General features: G+C 38.5%; 1 protein-coding gene across 1 annotated transcript in view; it reads left to right on the forward strand.

Moving 5' to 3' along the window:
* The window catches only part of zanl (zonadhesin, like), a 119,894-nt gene extending 98,414 nt beyond the window's left edge, over window positions 1–21,480 (forward strand). Inside the window, exons 43-51 of the mRNA XM_039749641.1 lie at window positions 3,152–3,347; window positions 5,008–5,169; window positions 5,315–5,445; window positions 12,281–12,483; window positions 12,600–12,735; window positions 13,213–13,338; window positions 17,848–17,941; window positions 19,227–19,279; window positions 21,381–21,480. Coding sequence (XP_039605575.1) covers window positions 3,152–3,347; window positions 5,008–5,169; window positions 5,315–5,445; window positions 12,281–12,483; window positions 12,600–12,735; window positions 13,213–13,338; window positions 17,848–17,941; window positions 19,227–19,279; window positions 21,381–21,424 — 1,145 coding nt within the window. The 3' untranslated portion in view covers window positions 21,425–21,480. The remainder of the gene's footprint in view (window positions 1–3,151; window positions 3,348–5,007; window positions 5,170–5,314; window positions 5,446–12,280; window positions 12,484–12,599; window positions 12,736–13,212; window positions 13,339–17,847; window positions 17,942–19,226; window positions 19,280–21,380) is intronic.
* The last annotated feature ends 574 nt before the right edge of the window (window positions 21,481–22,054 follow it).

A 22,054-nucleotide genomic window follows, 5' to 3' on the forward strand; every position in this document is an offset into this window, starting at 1 on the left:
TCAAAACATTATGTTCCAGTTTTATTGACAGTTGTGTCATAGGAACACAGAACAATTAAATTCTTACTTGCAGGTCTACTAAGAACAGTGACAATAATACAATACCAAGAAAGACACAGACATGCACACATACACACAAACAACAGCATGCAATACATACATATATATTTATATATGTAGTGATGGACAGCACTGACATCCCAGGGGCTCTGTGGTGCTGCACTTAAAATAAGACTGTTAATTATGATTTCTTTCATGTTGGGTTTCAAAACAGTTATGGGAGTATTTTGTTGAAGTTTAAAGGTGGGGTTTGTGTTTGCCTACCACCACTAACCAATGCTGTATTATGTATGAGTCCTGGTATTGAGATTAAGGGAAAAAGCTTCATTTAAATATTGTCATTTGTAGTGATTTGTATGACTTGAATGTACAGCATTACCAGTATTAAGAAAAGAGTTAAGAAAAAAATGTTTTCTTAATAGAGTGTATCTGTTTGTCACTATAGAACACAAAAGATACACAAAAAAGGTTTGGGGTTCCACGCCATATATTAACAATAAGTGTTAAATTTTGCTATTAGAGTAGTCAGTAAAGACTGAGTCTGTATTGCTACTAACTGTGGGGTTGAGTGGTTGGTTATACATGCTGGGGACAGGAAGAGGAGGGTCCATTGGAATTAGGCAGAAGTGAGGTCAGTTTGTAGATGTGGTCCAGAGGTGGGAGTGGAACCTGGTTGGTGCTTAGGTGGATTTTCCTTCTGAGAATCTTCAGTGGTGGAAGAAGAGAGATTAGTACCCCTAGTCACCCTCCGAGTCAGCTCTTTACCATTAGTTGAGCTCCTTGACTGCCTCCCATGCGCACATGTGAGATTTACATGTGCATGTTGTTCTTTTCAAGCCTGCATATGCTGGGTTCTTGTCCAAATGTCTGTTAATGGCGCTTTCATTGGATAGCCATGTTTCAGCTAGTTCTCTGGCACTTTTAGTATTAGCCTTGTGTGTCTGGTTGAACTTGTATGTGTGTAAATCAGAGACCATAGGTCCTTTCTTCTGACCTGTTCCTGTATACTGTATGTGTGTTGAGTGTTTTTGATCTTCTTCTTTCGGCTGCTCCCGTTAGGTGTTGCCACAGCAGATCATCTTTATCCATATCTTTCTGTCCTCTGCATCTTGTTCTGTTACACCCATCACCTGCATGTCATCTCTCAACACATCCATAAACCTTCGCTTAGGCCTTCCTCTTTCCTGGCAGCTCTATCCTTAGCATCCTTCTCCTAATATATCCAGCGTCTCCCCTCTGAACATGTCCAAACCAACACAATCGCGCCTCTCTGACTTTGTCTCCCAACCGTCCAACTTGAGCTGACCCTCTAATGTACTCATTTCTAATCCTATCCATCCTCGTCACACCAAGCGCAAATCTTAGCATCTTTAACTCTGCTACCTCCAGCTCCGTCTCCTGCATTCTGGTCAGTGCCACCATCTCCAACTCATATAACATAGCTGGTCTCGCTACCATCCTGTAGACCTTCCCTTTCACTCTTGTTGATACCCGTCTGTCACAAATTACTCCCGACACTCTTCTTCACCCATTCCACCCTGCCAGCACTCTCTTTTTTACCTCTCTTCCACAATCCCCATTACTCTGTACTGTTGATCCCAAGTATTTAAACTCATCCACCTTCACCAACCGTACTCCCTGCATCCTCACCATTCCACTGACCTCCCTCTCATTCACACACATGTATTCTGTCTTATTCCTACTGACCTTCATTCCTCTCCTCTCTAGACCATATCTCCACCTCTCCAGGGTCTCCTCAACCTGCTCCCTACTATCGCTACAGATCACAATGTCATCAGCAAACATCATAGTCCACGGGGACTCCTGTCTAATCTCGTCTGTCAACCTGTCCATCACCATTGCAAATAAGAAAGGGCTCAGAGCTGATCCCTGATGTAATCCCGCCTCCACGTTGAATGCATCTGTCGCTCCTACCACAGACCTCACCACTGCTGACCACTCCATCCCACCTGGCACACACTTCCTATCATGGGGTATCAGAAGGTACAGCACGTATATTGTCTGATCAGCATCAAAGTAGTGCACAAGTCTACAAACACTCTGAGCACAGCCTTTTTAATGTTAAAGTAAGAAATCAGCTGCAGTGACATGTGGTTTACAGCACAAAGCATACCTTCAGTGTAAATGGGGATGTAGTCTGTCTTCTGGTTCCTGAAGGCTAGGACCAGTTCCTTGGTTTTGCTGACATTAAGGGCAAAGTTTTTATCCTGTCAGCAGGTAGACCTCTTCTTTGTAAGCTGTGTCATTATTGTTGATTACCAGAAAATTTAATGATGGAAATGCATCTGGCTACACAGTCATAACATAAGTAAGCAAGAACTACAGAAGGCGACTCAGCACACTACTTTGTCTGTGTTGAGGGTCAGAGTGGAGGATGTGAAGCTGTTTAGGTCTGTTGGTAAGGAAGTTCAAAATGCTGTTAGGGAGGATGGTGCTAAGTCCTATATTGAGGGGTTTGGTGGCTATATTTGCAATGTTACATGAGGTGCTGTAGTTAATAAACGACTATGACATAACAGAAAGAAATAATGAAACAAAATTAAATATAAAAAACAATGAAATATAATTGTCCATATTTCACATACTGTATCTTACAATGCATAGTTTTTTTCTTACTCCTCCAAAAATACCTTATTTAAATCAGAACCCTCTATTTCCTTTATGTGCTCATTTTTAAAAATGCTGTCCTCATTTCTGTATCATTACTACCAATACAAACATTTTTGTAGTAGCTATTTTGTGTTTGAGATCACTATTTGATTACAAATATATATACTTGATTTTACTTCAAAATAAAAATAAGATTGAATAATTCAATAATAATAATTCCCCTTGGGATTAATAAAGTTTTGGCATTAGATAGCCAAAATGACATACTCTCCTGTCTCACCAAATACCCCACAGTTTGACAACTATCTTAATTCCAAATACACTGTATCTAAACTGGACTTTATGCATACTGTCATCTGTGGCCTAATTCTTGTTTATTGTACAATGAAAAAGGTGTTCTTTTATACATTTATTTTCCACTGTTTCTCTCTCTCTCTCTCTCTTTATATCTCTTTGACAGAGGTGGTCTTGCCAATCACTTACAGTTCCAGGGTTCGAGGACTTTGCGGAAATTATGATGGACGCAAGAACAATGATTATATGATGCCTGATGGCAGCATCACACGCAATCTGAACATTTTCGGAGACAGTTGGGAAGTGCATAACGGTCAGTCTGCAGGAAACAAACAGTGGCCTGCTCAACTACACCATGTCAGGTAAGAGATCATCAGAATCATTTAGAATGGTCAAGATTTGAAAGCCATCCAACACGATCTATTGTCAGTGGGCCATAAAGCACTCAAAAAAGATTTATAAAATTGTTACTGTAGGATTGGAAAAGGAAAATTTAGGTTGCTTAATTAATTATCAGTTTTGCCTTTGGCAATACTGGTAATTAATCAAATAATTTGGTAAGGCTCCTACTTTATTTACCTTACCTTTCTCTGTTGTAAGAGACAAGTCTCAAGCCTTGAGACTTATATGAAGGTAACTAAGGCACACTCAATTTCAAGGAATAGAATGATAAAATGTATTAATAAACACAAGGATTATAGAAGTATGAAAAATGCATATATATATTGACATACAAGACTGGACACAGATGGACTAGGTCAGCAAACATATAACATATAGGCTGGCTATTTAGAGTTCTATTTTATCTTGACACAGATAAACAGTTTTACAATACCAAGTCTTTAAAGATGACATCCAGTGTTGTGTGGAATTGTTGCTCTGTTGGTGGTCCGGGTTCATCTGGAGGATTTTTAATGCGTTGAAGTGTGCTTTATCTTTCTGATCCCTGTCAGTGCTGTGCTGCTGCATATTCAGCTTACCTTCTGCTGTTTTTGCCACTTCATATGGAAAAGGCTTTACTCATTCTGGTCCAAGAGTTTAGATGTTGAAGTTTCCTTCTTAAAGTAATAATGGCTTGTCAGACTACTAGCACACAGCTTTGAAGTGACAGACTGGGTCTCAATTTCAGCTTCAAAAAGAGAAGAGTTTGTTGGATTTGATTTTGGTTTCAGAGACCAGGTTTCAGTAGGTCATTTTGCAAATTTTCCCCACCCTGAGAAAATCCTAGAGATGGTGCCCTGAGCAAATCTCTAGGGAGTTCAGTGATTGTCCAGCAAATATCACAGACAGCTTCTTCCTTCTACTTCTCCCAAAAGTCTAACAGAATGGACAATGCCCAATTTGTACTACATTACTGTGACTTTTGTCTTGCAATTCATTCATTTTCTGAAATTTCATATTCCAAATCAAAATCATTGAGGCTACCTATCATGGCAGCATCAAATGAAAGGCAGAAACAAACCTTTAGCTTCGGTTCATTACAGGGGACATTCATATTCATTCACATCAGGCTAATGTAGAGTCCAATCTAACATATGTAATTTTGGAAAGAAATTAGGATAACTGAAGGAAACCAATACAAACGCTTATAAATACTTATATATTACTGGAGTCTGAAGCACCTTCTTATGTAAGTAGAACTGGGATCAAGATTCTTCCCTGTCATACATATTCTTAAGACATGAGAAAAAAGCTGAGTATGTTACATTAATAGATTAGTCTAAATTGGCCCAGTATGAGTGCGACCTGGGATGGAGTGGCATCCATTCTTATCACTCAGTGAAGAATGTTATACAAAATAAACTGAACTGAATTGAAATAAATTTATGGGATGCTGGAGGAAGCTGAAGAAAACCAGAAGTGAGAATGTATAAACTTCAGAAAGACAATGATCAGACAGTTGATTGAACCCAATGGTCTAGAGCTGTAAGAAGGCTACACTAACACTTCCATCAAAAAACAATACTGAATTTCTCCTAAACCATTAATAATTAACTGTTATGGTATATTGTACCTATGCAGGCGAGAAGTAGAAGAGGAACCAGAGTCTGGATTTGAGACTCAAGGGTGCACCAAAGACCAGCTCCAGGTCATAAATGGCACATATAATTGTGGAGCGTTGTCTAATCCAATGGGAGCTTTCAATGTTTGTCATGCCTTCTTATCCCCCCAAGATTTCCAAGAGTGAGTATTTCTACATTGCAATCCTAGAGACACCTCAGGGGATCTAGGACAGCAGATGCCCTGCATGACCATAGTCATATCAGCAAGCAGTTGCTTTTATGTGAAAGTGACCCTCTGTAATGATGAAGCTTTACATGCATTGCAGGAATTGCATCTTTGACCTTTGTGCAGAGTCCAATAATGCAGTGCTGCGCTGTTTGAGTTTCGAAGCTTATGCTCAGGCCTGTCAGGAAGGAGGGGTAAAACTTGGAAACTGGCGCCAGGAGCTGGACTGTGGTGAGTAAGCTTTATTTCGGAGTATAAAGCATTGCCTAAAAGAACAGATTATAAAATTGAAAATAACCAAAAAATATCTCTATATATAATTACTGAAAATGATGAATTAAAAGTTTTTGAGATAACACAGTAAAACATTGTAGTTCTAACTTTGTATGTGATATTTTACTGTTCCTAAGATATGAACATGTATATTCAGCAACAAGGCCTGTTCCATTTACTGCACATTAGGGTGACAGATTCATTCTCCGTGTGATCTGGAAGCCATCACAGTCTCCATTATTTGTAGGCTTTTCTAGATTCCAACATCTCTTTTGCTGTCTGCCAGGGCAGGTTACTACAGTTTCTTGTGTGTGTGTTTTACTCTTCCTTTTAACGTACATGTGATGTTTCTCTGACTACCAGCCTATAAGGTAGCACTGGAGCAGATGTATCAAACCAAATTAATCATTTATAACAGTAGAGTGTTCTCCTGTGGCTACCTACTCTCTGAAGCCATAGGAGCACAAACAAAGTCAAATGTATTATTTGTTTTACGTACTACACATAACAAGAAATTGAACATTGAGCATATATGGAAAAACAGAACCTATAAGTTACCACAAACCACTCCAGTGTCACTCTTACAACACTCTAGTCAATTTTCCAGCTGTCAGGGAGGTCACTTGAAGCTGCACCAAAAGAAACCTCTGCAATCAGGATTGAGTCTTAAGGGCTACCAAGCCATTGTGCATTAAAGCAGTCCCTGGGACCTTTGTTGCACGTAAGCCATCTGCCCTAAATTAAAGGTGCCACAACTTTCACTCCTTCTGTGCAGGAACCTTGGTTTTGCACCATATGTTCAAATGGGTAAGGTGTGTTACGAATCTCCTGCCAGTCATCTTAGTCCCTCACATTTGAAAGAGCTGTATGATTCAATACTATGTATCAACCAAGGGTTGTCTTCTTTAACATCCTGAGGAAGTATTGCGTGTTTACTCAAGCTATAGTTCTCACTCTTCCAAGACTTCAAGAAAAATTTTAGAGTAGACAGCTGTCAAGTACTGGCCATTCCATTTCATTGTCATTTTGATGCGGTTTATAGAAGTGCACTACAGCAAATATCTGAAATCTGAAGTTATGCAAAAATTAATGACACAAAAAGCTTCTACTGATTTTATTACCACACCTAATCATTTTGATAAGCAGATCTGTTACTATGTATGATCTCCATGCTGATTAGAATTCTGTTTTTTTTATTTTTTAGTCTTTGCATAAAGTCTTTCTGAAAGATTTCTTAACTGTTTGAGATCTTGAGACATGCAGAATCAAAATATAACAATTGTTTTTTTCTATAAAATGAATTTGATATTGTTGAAATATTTTCATACCTTTTAACAAGGCCATGTTTATACAGTATGATTTTTGAGTAACCATTTGGTTTCTTGTCGACATGTGATGTCATCAACGCAACTGTATAAAAGTCACCATAATCACTTCCTAAATCATCAGAATTTACAGAGACAAAAAATGCCGAGTGGTTGATTTCTGACTAGCATTCCTAGAAAAGACTTTAGCTTTCGGTCTTCTGACATCAATTTTCAAGTTTTGCTTTGGCCTTGGTGAAGATCTGCATAGCATAAACAGATTATGTCTTATCTTTTTTTGTTCTTTTTAATTAACATACTATATGCCATCACCAAGTCAATACAATACAAAACTGTATAATATAAACTACTAATATCTATCTGTGAAAAGTGATCATAAAGGTATCAAACTTTAAATCATAAAATATGATTTATATTAAATCAGTATTCTATCACTATATCGCTCTGAACCATACATGAATTCTCAAGGGTAATTGAAAAGCCCACTCTGTCTCTCAGCTCTAAACTACACAATTAGCATAGTAGAAACCAATAATTTAATGAAACCAATAGCTTAAAATGAAAATGAAAAACTATGAAAAAGAAAACACTTGAAAGTCACAAGTTATGGCTGGGATGAAGAATTTCTAAACAAATGAAAAAATACTCATTGAGTTCACTTTGGCAAAAAAAAAATGCCAAAGACAGGGCAACACCTGGAAATATGCCTGTTAGACCTTCTGAAAGACTGAAGTGCTTCTGGATTCACCCTTGTTCATCAGTCCACACCAATACAGGAATTTTGAAGATTGTCATGTTCTGAAACCAAATAGATCCTTTCCTCAGAACCCTAAAGATTGAAAGTAGTTGCAGTAAATGCAACAAAATGTACATATGGCATACAAAACACTAATGTTATAATCTGGTTTTCTATTTCATTTTAATTGCTTTGCTCAATGTTAATCTTGTTTTTTCTTTCTCTCTTTGGGGGTTTTGACTCAGGAGATTCCATTTACTACATTTATTTTACATTGAGTAAAATTTAATGTAGTTAGAATTATATACAATTATGTCTTTTTAGATGTCATTTTCTTTTACTGTGGACAACAGCATTTGTGTGGCAGTGTGTCATGAAAGTACAGTGGCCAGTGAGAATACAGAAGCTCTGTGTTCTCAGTGTTCTTCTTTGTGCTTTTGATCTTCCTTTACTAGTTATAATTAAATTTCATAGAAAGGAGCCACTAAAACTTTGAATGAATGAAATTTAAATTTACAGATCTGAACTTCTGTAAAAGCTACATGCCACATTGGGGCAAGTATCATTCTAAGATCAAGAGATACCAGATGCCTGAAAACAACAGATGGCAAAAGCCAGCTATATCATTGGACCGACCCTGAACTAGCTAGAGCCTGTGACAGAAAAGAGGATAATGGAGAAAAATAGAAGGCATCACGACTAATGCTGACCATCGTCACTATAACATTGTTCTGGAGCAGCTTTATCCATGGACTTATTCAACACAGTGTGCTAAGAAACATCTCTGGGGATCTTTACTTTTCACAACCATAAGGCTGTACAGTGCATCTTCTCATTGTGCCTGTCTTCACCCTTACCAGGCATATTAGCGCAAGGATGATATTTCGTTAGATATACAACAGATTATGCACGTAATCCACACATACAGGCTGATTTATGATCCACACATACAGGCTGTATGATACAGCACTAATTATTTTGATGTATTAAAATAGCATGAAATCTTAAAAAAATGAATAATTTCATATTGATTTATTGGATTTCTCCACATGCAATTCTATTATTAAATGCTCCTGAGTGATACATTTGAACTGACTTGAAACAGGACATTTCATTCAGTTCGCCTGGAGTAATGATTTTGAATTTAAAATGCTCAAGTGAAGCAATTGGCTGTTAGCATCTCCGTGATAAGCAGGTTCAGTGGCTGTAAATAAAGTGGAGTCTGCGATCTGGGAGTCTACGGATCTGCACTGGCAATCAGAAGATTGCCGGTTCGAATCCCGTAAATGCCAATAGAGACTCTGCACTGTTGGGCCTTTCAGCAAGGCCCTTAACCTGCAATTGTTGAGCGCTAGGAGTAGTTAGAAAAGCGCTATATAAATGCAAACAATTATTAAAGAGCAGATATAGTTACAGCTGCTTGGTTCATCACAGACACTGGGGGAAAATGTTAAAGAAATGAAGTTTTTATTTACCTGTTTTAGCGCCCCTTCCCAGATTAACACGGCAGCGGCACAAAGTTTCTGCTGCGTTTGGAAACAAGGTTACTCAAAGGGCTGCCTGATGATCTACAGGTGCTCCGAGCAAGCCGTGAGAATCGAACTAGCAGATGGCGATGCACGCGACTGAAGCCGTCTTTCTAATGCGCTCACGGTTTCTGGCGGCCGAATGCGGAGGCGCGCTTCAAGAGAGAAGGTGAAAGTGATGTATTTAAAATCAGAGAAACAGACAGAAAGATCAGGAGCAAAGTTTCATGGTAGCTGGCAAAAGGGAACAGAAATTAAAACGGAAGAAAGTCGAATAGCACTCATTTACTAGAGGATGAACGAGGAGACTTCATGTCACCAAGACAGACTAGTATGCTCACGCGCGTGTTTGGGGAACGTTTAAATAAGGCGGACTGCACCTGAGAAGGTGTTGACGAACGATGCACGCCCCGACGTAACGGTTTATTAGAAGTCTGTAGATAACGTGAGGATTGGAGGGACAAAAGGTTTCGCGGCATAAAACCATGGTCTGAACGCCAGGGGTCGTCATTTCACCATGTCTTAAGTGTAGATATGTTCTAGTGATTTGCTTAGTTTAGTAGTAAAGACACATACCGACTTTGTAAATATTTTTTGCAAGACATTTGTTTATAAGGTTTTTGAATAGTCTTTTTCAGTCTGAGTCTCTCTTACTCCATCCACTGGGTGCTCGGTTTCGTCTACTGGCACTCCAAGTCGGGAAATGTACAACAGTGTCCTTACCTGGGTGTCACACTTTCCTTTCCAGTGGTATGGACTATTTATTATGACATGTCTTAAAATTAAGATTCTGCTTTTGTCTTATGATCTTTTTTTCTTCATTTTTGTGATTTTACTCCATTCCCTTGTCCATCCTTTGACTTTGTTTTTATTGATATTTGTCATTTTGCCATGTCCCCTTTCCCTACCTTCACCTTCTATATTTAGTGTCTTTAACCCTGTTTTTGCCATCAGTTGCCAAAGTGCTTTCCTGTGGCACTGGCTAGCTTAAAGCAGTGCCTGCACATCTGCTCTCTTTTACTTTAAATTTGGTTTACATTTTTTGGTCTTCTTGACTATTTACTTTTACATTTTCATTTTTTTTACCCTGCTTTTGCTTTCTGATTTTCATTCATAGTGTATCATTTTGGGACTTTATTTGGATTTTATTTTTTGACTTTGCTTCTTTCTTTTGTAATTTTGCTTTTCTCTGTTTATCTTGTATTTATATTCGGTATTTATACTTGTTTTTTATGTCTCACCTTTCACTTATGGAGTTATTTTAGTTTGTTATTAAATTTTCTTTAATGTGTCAAATTAAATATTGATAGTGTAGTGTTTTGGCAAGTTTTTTGGTGACTTTTGTCTTCCCCATATATTCATAACAAAAATGCCTTGTAACTTAAAGTTTAACTAGGAATACTCCGATTTAATGTTATGTTCATGAATGCTTTTCTTAACATTTCTAAGGTTTAACATACATACAATATGAAGGCATGAAAAACGATAAATAAATAACCTTTACAATGCCTTTTCCTTGCATTTGTATGATTGCATGTATCATTCGTGATGGGGCAAGATTTTCCCATTCTTTTTCTGTACCCCATTTATTTCATACTGGTTAGCCCATCACATCATTGATTTCCCAAGCAATTTTCCTAATCAGGGACATTGCAGGAAGTGGTATGAAGTAGGTAACAGGACTAGATGTGGTAGAAATTCACCAAACATCCACATGTTCTTTATCTAGTACAAAGCTGAGAGGCACTACGAATAGAGCAGTAACCAGAGAGCTGAACAGAATATAAAGGCATACTGATGCTTATGCCCACTTTGGGCCAATTACGAGTAGAAATTACCTGTGGTATCTTTTGGGACTATGGGTGAAACTAATGTTCCTGAACAAAGCTGATTTAACCAAGCAGGAACAAAGTGGAATTGGGGTGGGGCTTGAATTGGAAACCTTGAGTCCTACTGTTCAACACAAAGCATCACACTACACACTCTCGCACACACCCACATTCACACAGAATCAATTTGGATTTACCAAATAACCTAATCTAAATATTTCTGGGATGATGAAATTTGGAGCCTCTCAACAAAACCCAGATTGATAAAGGAAAAATATGACAACTGCACACAATCAATGCTCCAGGAATCATTCCATCATTATCAAAGCTATTAGGTAAGCACAGAATAAAAGATGTGTCCTAAAGAAAAAGGCAAACAAGGTGTCAAAAACCTAATCCTTAAATTAAATAGGACATGAGACTTTTAAAATATTTAACAGTCCTGAAGAGGCACAGTGCTTAAGTAGTAATCTAAGCTACTGATTCATTTATTTTTGTTTCCTCCTGCCTCTCCTGTTGTGTCATTACTGCCAATTAGTATTGCCAGGAGTCTAATGGACTCCAAACCTCTGACAGGATGAGTCAAGTGCCCTTCAGATGGATATGTCCTATAATTTCAATGGCTTCTTAAAAGAAACACAATTCATTTTTAAGAATTCATTTGAGATATCTTGAAAGTGATTCACATTTGAAAAAAATGAAATTCATTTCTGGATAGATTTAATTAAAGTTTGTTAAATTGCAACTAATTTAAATGTATTGTAGCTTTAGATGAGCTCCTTCCCTGTGTTTCAATATATCAGAAATGCAATTTCTTTACATGAAAAGTAATTTCAAGATATTTAATATTCATTTTGGGATATCTGAAAACCTTATATGAGTAAGTGTGGATGTGCATGTGAGTAGGCTCTGTGATTGCTTAACACATCTTCCATGGTTGAATCCCTACTTGTGCCCAGTTCTGCTGTAATAGGTTTTGGTTTTCTGTAATGGATAAGTGGATTAGAAATGAATGGGTGGATGAAATGTGGTCAAAGATATTTTAGGTATATTTGGATGTCTTCAATGCATTTCAAGATGTTACGGTTTTTTACTTTTAGCTTACAATACCAGGTTGTGCGGTTTGCCGCCATAAAGCTTTTCTTCAGGGTCTCCTGGTAATTAAGAGAATGGGATTAAGATATTGAGTGTTTCCCCCAGAATCAGATTAATCCTTTCATCTAAAATTAAGTAACTGATTAGTGCATTGTTGAAAATGTAGAATTTAAATTAAATCACTTAAACCATTAACATATCTCCACCCATACATTGGTTACAGCGAACTTGATTTCAGTTCTTTGTTAATCTGATCCTCTCTCCCATTTCTTTCTCCTCTAGCTCTCAGTTGTCCCCCAAATAGTGTTTACTCTTCCTGCATGTCTGTATGCCCTGCAACATGTGCCAATCTCGCTGCACCTTCAGAATGTGAGACTACTGTTTGCATGGAAGGCTGTGAGTGCAAGAAGAACTTTGTGTTGAGCGGTCAGAACTGCGTACCATTTAATCAGTGTGGCTGTACCTTTCAAGAGAGATACTATCTGGTAAGTGCCAGGACTCATCTCTAAAGCATTAATGTTTACCACAGAAATCCTACTTGTTACATCAACTGCTTATTTCTTTTACTTCCTACCACAACTCATTCTCAATGTCATTTCAGCTCAATGAAAAATTTGTTTCTGAAGACTGTACCCAGAGCTGCACCTGCATGGATACAGGGGCAGACTGTAAACTTATCTCCTGTGCTGCACATGAAGTGTGCACCGTGTACAACTACACCAGGGGATGCTTCAGAGGTGTGTACCAGCTATCAGACTTTCTTCCAGGATAAGTAAACTCTTTAGTAAGCATAACATTAATGTTCAAATTCTGCTATTCCCCCACCATGAATTTGTTCATATATCAGTAGGTCATAAATGTATGTCCTCCTTACTTAATAAGATATGCATCTCTATATTTTCTCATGTAACGTAACTTTTGCTAATTCTAAAGATATCTTCAGCCTTGGAAAACTTTTTTGCATTTTGCTTGATAGCCCTACATTCTATCTTCCTAAAGTATGGTAAGACCTTTTTTAGTGACCTATCACATTTTTGTATCATTTAGACATTTCAATTTTTTACCATGGTATTTGATCTTGTTCAGTTTCTTCTTCTTACTTTTCCCATCTTGATAGCAGTTCTGGAGCCATTTTGTGCCTCTAAACAGCCAATACTATTATTCTGTATCACAAGCATACCCATTGCCAATCAATGTCTCTATCTCATTTACAGATGGTCCATGTTTGAGTAGTCCATGCAACAATGGAGGTACCTGTCTTGAGGAAGGAAATGGATTCAAATGCATTTGTCCATCAGGCTTTAAAGGAATTCTTTGTGAAGAAGTTCATAGTGGACTTGGTGAGGGTTGTCTTGGAACAGCTGGACTCAGAGCTTAAAATATTCTTAAAATAATATGATATTGAAATATTCGCATTTCTCCAGACCACAAATCCCCACCCAATCTGTTTCATTTCAGGTCCGAAATTGTTTAGTTAGTTCAAGCAGGCACTCTATAGTAGCCTGCAAGTCAAAAAGTTTCAGCACTGCCATTTCTGCCAAAAAGAGGTGCATACTCAGCACAGGTGGGACAGTGAAAGTAAACGATGAATTTTCAGAGATAGGAAGAAGAGTGTCAAGACTAAGTTCATGTCACTTGCCTCCAATTATATTCTGCTATGAACCAAACTGTTAAAAAGCAATAACAATAAACAACTAGTAATCACAAGTATAGTAGTACAACTAGGCCATGTGCAGTGTACAGTGCAGTGTGACAAACACACATTCTTCCTTGATTTATATCTCCGCTTCCCAGTTTTAAAATTACAAATCAAACAATTCAAATGTGACTAAAGTTCACATTTCAGACTTTAATTTAAGGGTATTTGCATACATCTTCGTCACATCATGTATTAATGACAACACATTTTCTACATGCTCTCCTCATTTCCGAGCACCCTAATGTTTGGGACATAGCAATGGCAGGTTTATTAAAGCAGTCATATTTATTACTTTGTTGTATATCCCTTGAATGCAATGACTACTTGAAGTCTGCAATTCACAGACATTACCAGGTACTGAGGATCTTCTCTAGTGATGCTCTGCCAAGCCTCTGATACAGCCATCTTCAGTTCTTGCTCATTTCAGAGACTTGGCCCTTTAAGTTTTCCCTTGAGCAAAAGGAAGACCTGCTGAATTGGATTTAAATCAGGTGGTTGGCTTGGCCATTCAAGAATTTTACATTTTATAGCTTTAAAAAACTCTTGTGTTGCCTTAGCAGTATTTTTGATATCTTGTTGTAGGATAAAGCACTGTCCAATGAGTTTGGAATCATTTAATAGAATTTGAGCCTAAGTATCTTTTGCCTGCGCTAATGAATAATGAAACACACCTGAAAAATCATAAACACCTGTAGCCCCTTGTGACGATGTGGGTTCAGGCTCCACACTCCCTTTGATGTTTGGGAACCCTTGAACCCGACACCGTCGATAATGTAACCGAGTGAGCTAGTCAGTGGAGGCAAATAAACAATTGAGCAAGGGGTGGTATACAAAAAGTGCAAAAGTGCTTTTATTTAAAACAGTCAACAAAAACAAAGTTCATAAATAGTGCAGTTCTTCCATGTTCATTAAATAAATAATCCATAAAAAGAACGTGGGGTAAAACCAATAAATAAACACAACAATCCTTTAAAAACGAAGGTTAAAATCTTCTCTTGGAAGCAGTCTTAAAACACTAACACAATCCGGTGCCTATTTTCTGTATGCGTCTCACCTGCTTATCCCGTACGGGCTTAGCAGCAGGCAAGACGCTCTCTGCAGCTGCCCTCCTCAAACACACGCAAGACTGGAGACCTCCCGATCCCTGGCTTCGGTTTGGCTCTCATCCCAGCCTCGAGACTTGGACTCCTTGGTCTCCAGGACGCTCACACCAAGGACTGCCACTCCAAGCCTCCCGACTTCCGCTGCCTTTCTGCGGCCTTCTGCGGCTCGTCGCTTTCACCTTGGTCACTCCCGCTACATAATCGCTCAGCGGGAGCAACAACAACACAAACGCCTGGGTGTCGGCCTAACACCCAGCTTCCACGCAGCTGTCCACGAGCGCTCGATCGCGCGCTCACCACACTCACGCACCGCCTGCTTCCTCTCCTGCTCCCGGTAACCTCCGTCCTCTCCTATCGTTCTTACACCGAACGTTTCTTTCTTCTTCTTCCCGATCGTTTCTTACACTACCCCACAACCGACTCGCGCTTCTTTTTAAAAACGTGAGGGGCCATCACAGCTGCAGCATTAGCCACGGGAGCAATCACGAATGTGGGCAGTTCCTCACCTGTGCACACGGTGAGAAACGCCCACATCGACGACTGCCCCGCAGCTCGCTACAACAACGCCCCCCTCACGAAGCCGCCTCGGGTGCGATGATTATTTATTTAAAATCAATGGCCTTTTCTCCACGAGCTGTGGACCCATAACACCACACCCCTATTGTCCCAAACATTATGGTGCCCTGAAAAATGGAACTTGTATTTAGAGTATTGTAATTTCTACATGGATTAACTGAAATGTTTGCAAATGCCTTTAAATGAAAGTGTGTAATGTGCACTATAATTACATCTGAATTGGTTGATATGTAATTTTAAACTGTGGAACAAAGGGCTAAATCAAGGAAAAGTGGAAAACTATAATGGGCCATTTTCAGCATTTATTCAAATGGGAGCTGTCACATAAAAACACAGCACACAGGCAGTGACATTGTCCTGCATTAGCTGCCATCTTCAGATTAAAAGAACAATAGCCTTCCTCGTCAGGTAGGTTCAGTGGCTATGGATCAACGGTTAGAGCAAGCTCATTCTGGAGAAGTGAAGACAGAAAGAGAGCAAGGCCAGGTCAGTGGCAGGTTTTAAATGTTCTCCACATCAACCATTGGGCAGCAGACAATGTTACACAGTGAGCCTGCAAACTTGCAGTTGAAGCGCTAGCAGACAACTACTTGTGCCTGTTCTAACAGAGTTTCAGCACACAGTGCATATAGGGTTTTTTTGTCGAGAGGCACTGGTGTTTATGCTGGGGTCAATGTATATATATATATATATGTTGATTTCCATTTAAATGTGCATATACAGTGCATCCGGAAAGTATTCACAGCGCATCACTTTTTCCACATTTTGTTATGTTACAGCCTTATTCCAAAATGGATTAAATTCATTTTTTCCTCAGAATTCTACACACAACACCCCATAATGACAACGTGAAAAAATTTTACTTGAGATTTTTGCAAACTTATTAAAAATAAAAAATTTAAGAAAGCACATGTACATAAGTATTCACAGCCTTTGCCATGAAGCTCAAAATTAAGGTCAGGTGCATCCTATTTCCCCTGATCATCCTTGAGATGTTTCTGCAGCTTAATTGGAGTCCACCTGTGGTAAATTCAGTTGATTGGATATGATTTGGAAAGGCACACACCTGTCTATATAAGGTCCCACAGTTGACAGTTCATGTCAGAGCACAAACCAAGCATGAAGTCAAAGGAATTGTCTGTAGACCTCCGAGACAGGATTGTCTTGAGGCACAAATCTGGGGAAGGTTACAGAAAAATTTCTGCTGCTTTGAAGGTCCCAATGAGCACAGTGGCCTCCATCATTCATAAGTGGAAGAAGTTTGAAACCACCAGGACTCTTCCTAGAGCTGGCCGGCCATCTAAACTGAGTGATCGGGGAGAAGGGCCTTAGTCAGGGAGGTGACCAAGAACCCGATGGTCACTCTGTCAGAGCTCCAGAGGTCCTCTGTGGAGAGAGGAGAACCTTCTAGAAGGACAACCATCTCTGCAGCAATCCACCAATCAGGCCTGTATGGTAGAGTGGCCAGACGGAAGCCACTCCTTAGTAAAAGGCACATGGCAGCCCACCTGGAGTTTGCCAAAAGGCACCTGAAGGACTCTCAGACCATGAGAAACAAAATTCTCTGGTCTGATGAGAAAAGATTGAACTCTTTGGTGTGAATGCCAGACGTCACATTTGGAGGAAACCAGGCACCGCTCATCACCAGGCCAATACCATCCCTACAGTGAAGCATGGTGGTGGCAGCATCATGCTGTGGAGATGTTTTTCAGCGGCAGGAACTGGGAGACTAGTCAGGATAAAGGGAAAGATGACTGCAGCAATGTACAGAGACATCCTGGATGAAAACCTGCTCCAGAGCACTCTTGACCTCAGACTGGGGCAACGGTTCATCTTTCAGCAGGACAACGACCCTAAGCACACAGCCAAGATATCAAAGGAGTGGCTTCAGGACAACTCTGTGAATGTCCTTGAGTGGCCCAGCCAGAGCCCAGACTTGAATCTGATTGAACATCTCTGGAGAGATCTTAAAATGGCTGTGCACCGACGCTTCCCATTCAACCTGATGGAGCTTGAGAGGTGCTGCAAAGAGGAATGGGCAAAACTGGCCAAGGATAGGTGTGCCAAGCTTGTGGCATCATATTCAAAAAGACTTGAGGCTGTAATTGCTGCCAAAGGTGCATCGACAAAGTATTGAGCAAAGGCTGTGAATACTTATGTACATGTGATTTCTCAGTTTTTTTATTTTTAATAAATTTGCAAAAACCTCAAGTAAACTTTTTTCACGTTGTCATTATGGTATGTTGTGTGTAGAATTCTGAGAAAAAAAATGAATTGAATCCATTTTGGAATAAGGCTGCAACATAACAAAATGTGGAAAAAGTCATGCGCTGTGAATACTTTCCGGATGCACTGTATTACTTTTTTTTTTTAATTCCATTTCATCTTTTAAATTTCAGAGCTCTGATGTCTTTGTACAGCCAGATATTTGTTGTTAATTGTGCTAATTTTGTCTTGTGTTTCTTTGGCAGATGAAACCACCATCATTTTGATAGGAGTGCTTGTGCCTCTGGCAGTTGTCATTATAGCAGTTCTGGTCATCTGTATTTATCAACGACATGTCAGGTAAATGTTTGACACTAAAATTATATGAATGGAAATTATAATACAAAAATTTTAAATGGTAATTACCATCAAAAATGTTGTTCGTTTGGAGAAAACATTTTGGAAATTGTGGTCATTTATTGTTAGACTTCCTTTATCCAAGGCACAACCTGAGCCACATTTGAGAGATACAATTGGTTACATTTGTTTTGTTTTTCTAATTGTAGTTCTAGTTTTCTGTATAGATGTATAGCACCCAGACTTTGGAATGACCTCCCTAAATTAATTAAATTAGTTGACTCCATGCATCCTTTTAAGAAACAACTTAAAATTCATGTTCTGGAAGGCTTTTAATTTAACCTGACATTCTGCCCCCTCTTTCAGGCGCTATATTAAAAAACATTATTATTATTAGTTGGAGCGCAGGCAGGTGAAGTGACTTGCTCATGGTCACACAGTGTCAGTAGTGGGATTTGCACCCATAAACACAGGGTTTAATGTCCAAAAAATGTAACCACTTCACCACAGTTTAATTTATTAGAAGTCAATTTTGGGTATAAACACCCACTTGAAATGCTATTTGTTTTATCAGTTGAGGCTACCAATTAGAAAGTTAAAATGCACAATAGCTTCTTTTGTGGTCAGCATTTCTGCTATGCATTTTCTTTTATGAGTATTAGGAAAGAAACTGAATAAAAAGGCATTGCATTGTTTTCTTAATTACTGTTATAATTGAATCTAAAAATTACAGAACTCATTAATGCCAAATACTCCAATGCCAACATTCAGAGTCAATGATGCTCAGCTCAGTTTAGAAGTTTTTTAAAGTAGTTCTTGAGCATGTCTTATGCAATTTACCCAAAAAGTGAAGTTCCCTGTAGGGACCAAGCAAAGTTCCCTTTATCAGCTTCCCTGCAGAGCCTGCAACTCCTTCGGCCCACCCACCCCTAATCAGACATATCAGGCCCACAACTCAGCGCTTCCTTACACCATCCTTAACACTGGGGATCTGTCCTATCTATAAAAGTCAGATGCTAGCTGGAGCAAGTCAAAGACGTCCAGTGAGATGACTGGGTGATGTAACCAAGAGCAAGTAACCTTTAATAAATAACTGCACCATCTGAATGTCGAATCATATACATTTCACAAAGTTCACTGTGATAAATTAAAAGTTTATATTTATTTGTTTTCCTTCTAGTGACATCTGGAAATTAGTCATAAGTTAATCAATACTATTTAATATTGTACCCACTTGCCAAGAACAAATAACTGTGATTTTATTTTCTTTTGTATTCTCTTCTTACAGTAGGAAAATATGGAAAGTTCAAAACAGTGAAATAGATCTGAAAAGCATTGAAAGTGAGTACTAGATGACCTGTCCTTAACAAAATGTGTAACCAATGAGACATGAATGGATGGATACTTAGACCACGTGTCCTGGGAACTTGTTCAAGTGTCATAGTGGCTGATGGGGTAGTCGATCTAAGGGGCAGCAGAATCTAGCAGCCCCCTCTGCATTTTGCTCAGAAGTGGCCTGTCTTTCAGGGTTTTTTTTTTTTTCTTTCTTTATTGTCTTTGCCATCTCCAGCCTTAATGTTCTGCAGTAGCTCATCACTCTGTCTAACTACATTTTAGATGGCACTCACTTTTTATTAAGAGCTGTCTGGTTAGCATATCTGCAGGAATGTGGATTGAACTTCCAGTCAAGTCACTGTATATGTGGAGTTGGCATGTTCTTACTATATCTCTATGCACTTTCTTCATACTTTGTTCCAGGTACTTCATTTACCACAAATTATGTTAACTGGTGACTCCAAATTGTCCTGGTAGGGGCTGTTGCATGAGTATATTAAAAAAAGTGCTGCTTAATGGAATGGAATCCTGTTAAGGGTTCATTTTTATGCTGGGATAGGATCTGGCTCCAAGGCGTACTCTCCAATATTAACTACAGATAACATTCAGAGTCTTGCAGAATTATATAAAATAAAAATAAGAGATGTAGCCTTTCAACTGTTAGAATTCATTAGGTTTATTTAAAAAAAAAAAAAAACACTCTGGTTTCTTATGCCTCACCCCATGTACATCAACCAGAGACGAATGAGTGCCTTCTACTGTATGTGTGAATGTGCAATGAGAGGAACTGGGGCCCCAGCTAAGGTTGGTTTCTACACAGTGCCTGTTATTGACAGGAAAGGCTTAAGCTTCCACAGCCCTGAAACAAATAAGTAAACCCTGGGCATAAAACCATGTCCATGAATTCTAATTTTCCATTTACTAGGCCATTAATAGCTCTGAAAAAAATGCTTAGTTTTGGTGTTAATTCTAACACGCTGAAATCACACTTTTATCATACTAGAAACACATGTACCTCCAGTCCTCCCAAGAAAAAATTTTTAGCCCCAGTAGTCAGTGAGTACCAGCAGGTTGCCATGTGACATGTGTTTGATGCTTAGCGGATGCCAGGGCTGTTACTCTGCCTCTGCCTATCATGTAATTGGCTTCTGCAGTTTGCTTCATGCTCAACAGATGTTGTTGCTTTTCTTCTTTTCTTCCTTCAATGTCATCTTTTCAATCAATTTCCCAGTATAACTTGCTTTAGGAAGGACCTGATAATGACATTTTGGATGTTGCTGCTATCCAGATTATTTACTTCACAAATGAATATCATATTATAAGATTTTGATTAAGACCAAGATTAAGGTTCTGGCCTCCGTGGTTTGTGAGCAATGTTTGACAGACAGACACAACCCTTAGCATTTTATATACTGTACATAGGTAGCAAGGCACCTCATTGAGAAAGTGTGGTGATTCAATGATTTACTCAAACACAAGGGATACGTTAATAGAGCAAATATAATGAATTAATTAGTATCAAAATAAATATAGCTAAAATCAATGTTCGAATATAAGAAAATTTCAGAAAAGGTTGGAATCAGTGCTATAGGAGATGGCAATCTATCACAAGGTACTGTCAAACTCATAACCACACTCACTTAACTATAACCAATTTAGAAATGCCAGTTAATCTAACCTGTACATGTCTGGACAGTGGAAGAAGACCAGAGGATCTAGATTAAAGACACACACACATGTGGAGTACATTCAAACTCTACATAGGCAGTACTTGGGCTGGAATATGACTCTGTGGCTATGGGACTACAATGCTCACCATTGTGCCATGTCATCCATTAATAAATAAATAAATTAATCTTATTTTTGTGCTTTTTTATTATTTAACTGTTGTGTTTAATTATAGATCAACCACTGGATTTTGTCGATAAACGCGAGGTTTGCTCCCTTTAAATTTGTATTCTTTGGCAAACTAGATAGAAAGTGAGATTGAAAGGAAGTGAGAATGACTGACATCATCCTAAAATTAAATTTCTTTTATTATAAATGAATAGGTCAGTAGAATTTAGTTTAAGTGACTAAATATAAAATCTTTGTTTCTTTCTAACAGATCCAAACTGCAAGAAACATAAAACCAGTATGACAAAATTCTGAAAAACAGGAATACAGCACTGATAAATAGGAGCTACACTGTACAGATGTTTTGGGGATGGGGAATTCTTATATACTTTTAGAAAAAAGAGTAATATATTAACATTTTATGAATGAATGTACATTGTATGTTAAAGCATTTCTATAATCTACTTTGTGAATGTCATTAAAACTTTGTATTTTACTGCTGTTCTCCATTCTTTATACATAAAATTATATTAATGCACTGCAATGTTTCTTGTGAGCAGTATTTGCTACTTAAAATATTTATTTCATGGAACTCTTTTACATAATCAAAGTTATACCAAAGTGATTTATCTCAATGGTATAAAACAAATGCTTCTATACTTCCATAGCTAGAACTAGAGGTACACAAAGATGTTGTTGGATGGGTGTTGCTAGCAAAAAGTAAACTTTAAGCTTCATGACCTTTTTAATTAATAATGGACACTTTTTCAGAAATGTACTTCAGCATCATCTCCACTGATTACACATCATATTAAGCACCCATGACTCCTCCATATAACAGAAACAGACTACCAATTTTCTTTTATACTTTACTTGAACCTGGAAAAAAAGCACAACTCCACAACAAGATCAAGGTCCTCATGCTCTGGAGTGGTATAAGCATGT

Source organism: Polypterus senegalus, chromosome 3 (assembly GCF_016835505.1).
Source record: "Polypterus senegalus isolate Bchr_013 chromosome 3, ASM1683550v1, whole genome shotgun sequence".
Taxonomy (NCBI): domain Eukaryota; kingdom Metazoa; phylum Chordata; class Cladistia; order Polypteriformes; family Polypteridae; genus Polypterus; species Polypterus senegalus.